This window comes from Hoplias malabaricus, chromosome 6, assembly GCF_029633855.1.
Source record: "Hoplias malabaricus isolate fHopMal1 chromosome 6, fHopMal1.hap1, whole genome shotgun sequence".
Classification (NCBI taxonomy): Eukaryota; Metazoa; Chordata; class Actinopteri; order Characiformes; family Erythrinidae; genus Hoplias; species Hoplias malabaricus.
The window spans coordinates 25,587,804-25,589,500 of record NC_089805.1 but is presented as its reverse complement, the minus strand read 5'-3'; the positions used below and the strand labels follow the sequence as shown (position 1 = coordinate 25,589,500).

General features: G+C 47.6%; 1 protein-coding gene across 1 annotated transcript; it reads left to right on the top strand.

Annotated features, from left to right (window-relative positions):
• The first annotated feature begins 217 nt into the window (after window positions 1–217).
• Window positions 218–1,414, top strand: gper1 (G protein-coupled estrogen receptor 1). The gene has a single exon (XM_066675639.1). It carries the CDS (start codon window positions 218–220, stop codon window positions 1,313–1,315), a length of 1,098 nt encoding a protein of 365 aa, XP_066531736.1. The 3' UTR covers window positions 1,316–1,414.
• The last annotated feature ends 283 nt before the right edge of the window (window positions 1,415–1,697 follow it).

Sequence of the window (1,697 nt, the reverse complement as noted above, 5' to 3'; positions counted from 1 at the left end):
CACATCAACATGGAGGTGCTTATTGACCCCTCTTTCCACTGTCACCCTGGGTCAAAAAGTCAATTCCCAGGGCACTGTTTCATAGTCCTGAGTTTTCTGTACTGTAAGTTTGGACTGCTAAGAATGACAAGTGCAGACTAAATGAGTGATCCTCCGAACACTGAGAGCTGGGCACACATTCCAATGCAATATTTAACACTAGCAAATCATGTGACTTATGACAGAGAGCGTTTGGTACAGGGACTCTGTCAGTATGGAACAGGAGACAACCTCTCTGATTCAGATTTACAGGAACAGCACTGAGCACTTAAACACGTCATTTGACTACAACTCAACTGACCTGAAGGAGAATTCTGACACTTATGAATTTTATATTATTGGTCTTTTCCTGTCCTGTCTCTACACAATCTTACTTTTTCCCATTGGCTTCATTGGGAACATCCTCATACTGGTGGTCAACCTGAACCACAGGGAGAAGATGACCATCCCTGACCTTTACTTCATCAACTTGGCTGTGGCAGACCTAATTTTGGTGGCGGATTCGCTCATCGAAGTCTTCAATCTGAACGAGAAGTACTACGACTATGCTATCCTCTGCACCTTCATGTCACTTTTCCTACAGATCAACATGTACAGCAGCATCTTCTTCCTGACCTGGATGAGCTTTGACCGCTACGTAGCTCTGGCCAACTCCATGAGCAGCAGACCCTTGCGTACCATGCAGCATGCCAAGCTGAGCTGCAGCCTCATTTGGATGGCGTCTATCCTGGCCACTCTCCTACCCTTCACCATTGTGCAGACGCAGCACAGGGGTGAGGTGCATTTCTGCTTCGCCAACGTCATCGAGATCCAGTGGCTGGAAGTGACCATTGGCTTCCTGGTGCCCTTCTCCATCATTGGCTTGTGCTACTCCCTGATTGTGCGCATCCTCATGCGGGCTCAGAAGCACAGAGGCTTGTGGCCACGGCGGCAGAAGGCTCTGCGGATGATCGTGGTGGTGGTGCTGGTCTTCTTCATCTGTTGGCTGCCCGAGAACGTCTTTATTAGCATCCAGCTGCTTCAGGGCACAGCTGACCCTTCACAGCGGAGTGCCACGACTTTGTGGCATGACTACCCACTGACCGGGCATATCGTCAACTTGGCTGCATTCTCTAACAGCTGCTTGAACCCCATCATCTACAGCTTCCTGGGAGAGACCTTTCGGGATAAGCTGCGGCTCTTTGTGAAGCAGAAAGCCAGCTGGTCTGTGGTCTATCGCTTCTGCCACCACACTCTGGACCTGAATATCCCTGTCAGGAGTGAGTCCGAGGTGTAGGACGTGAATAGAGTTCCGGGGATGAAGTTCTTCTCTATCGAGATGCTAAAAAAAACTTGGACCTCTCCCCAAGCTTCTTAGAATGAAGTTGCTATGAAACCGCACATGCAACAGGGATAGGGTGGAGGCACATACCCACCAACTGAGTAAGGGGTGCATGGCTCGTCTTACCAAGAGCAGAAGAAGCACCATGTTTGGTTTATGTCCAGCAGAGTGTAATCAATACTCAGTGGAATGAAAACAGGGATTATTCAGGGTAATTCTTTGCAAAGATGTTGATATAATGGATTAAATAGCAAAGAAACAATGACCTGTTTTTCTAAAAGTAAACGTTGTAGATATCAAAAACATATAATGTATCAAAGCAACGACTTTTATACTC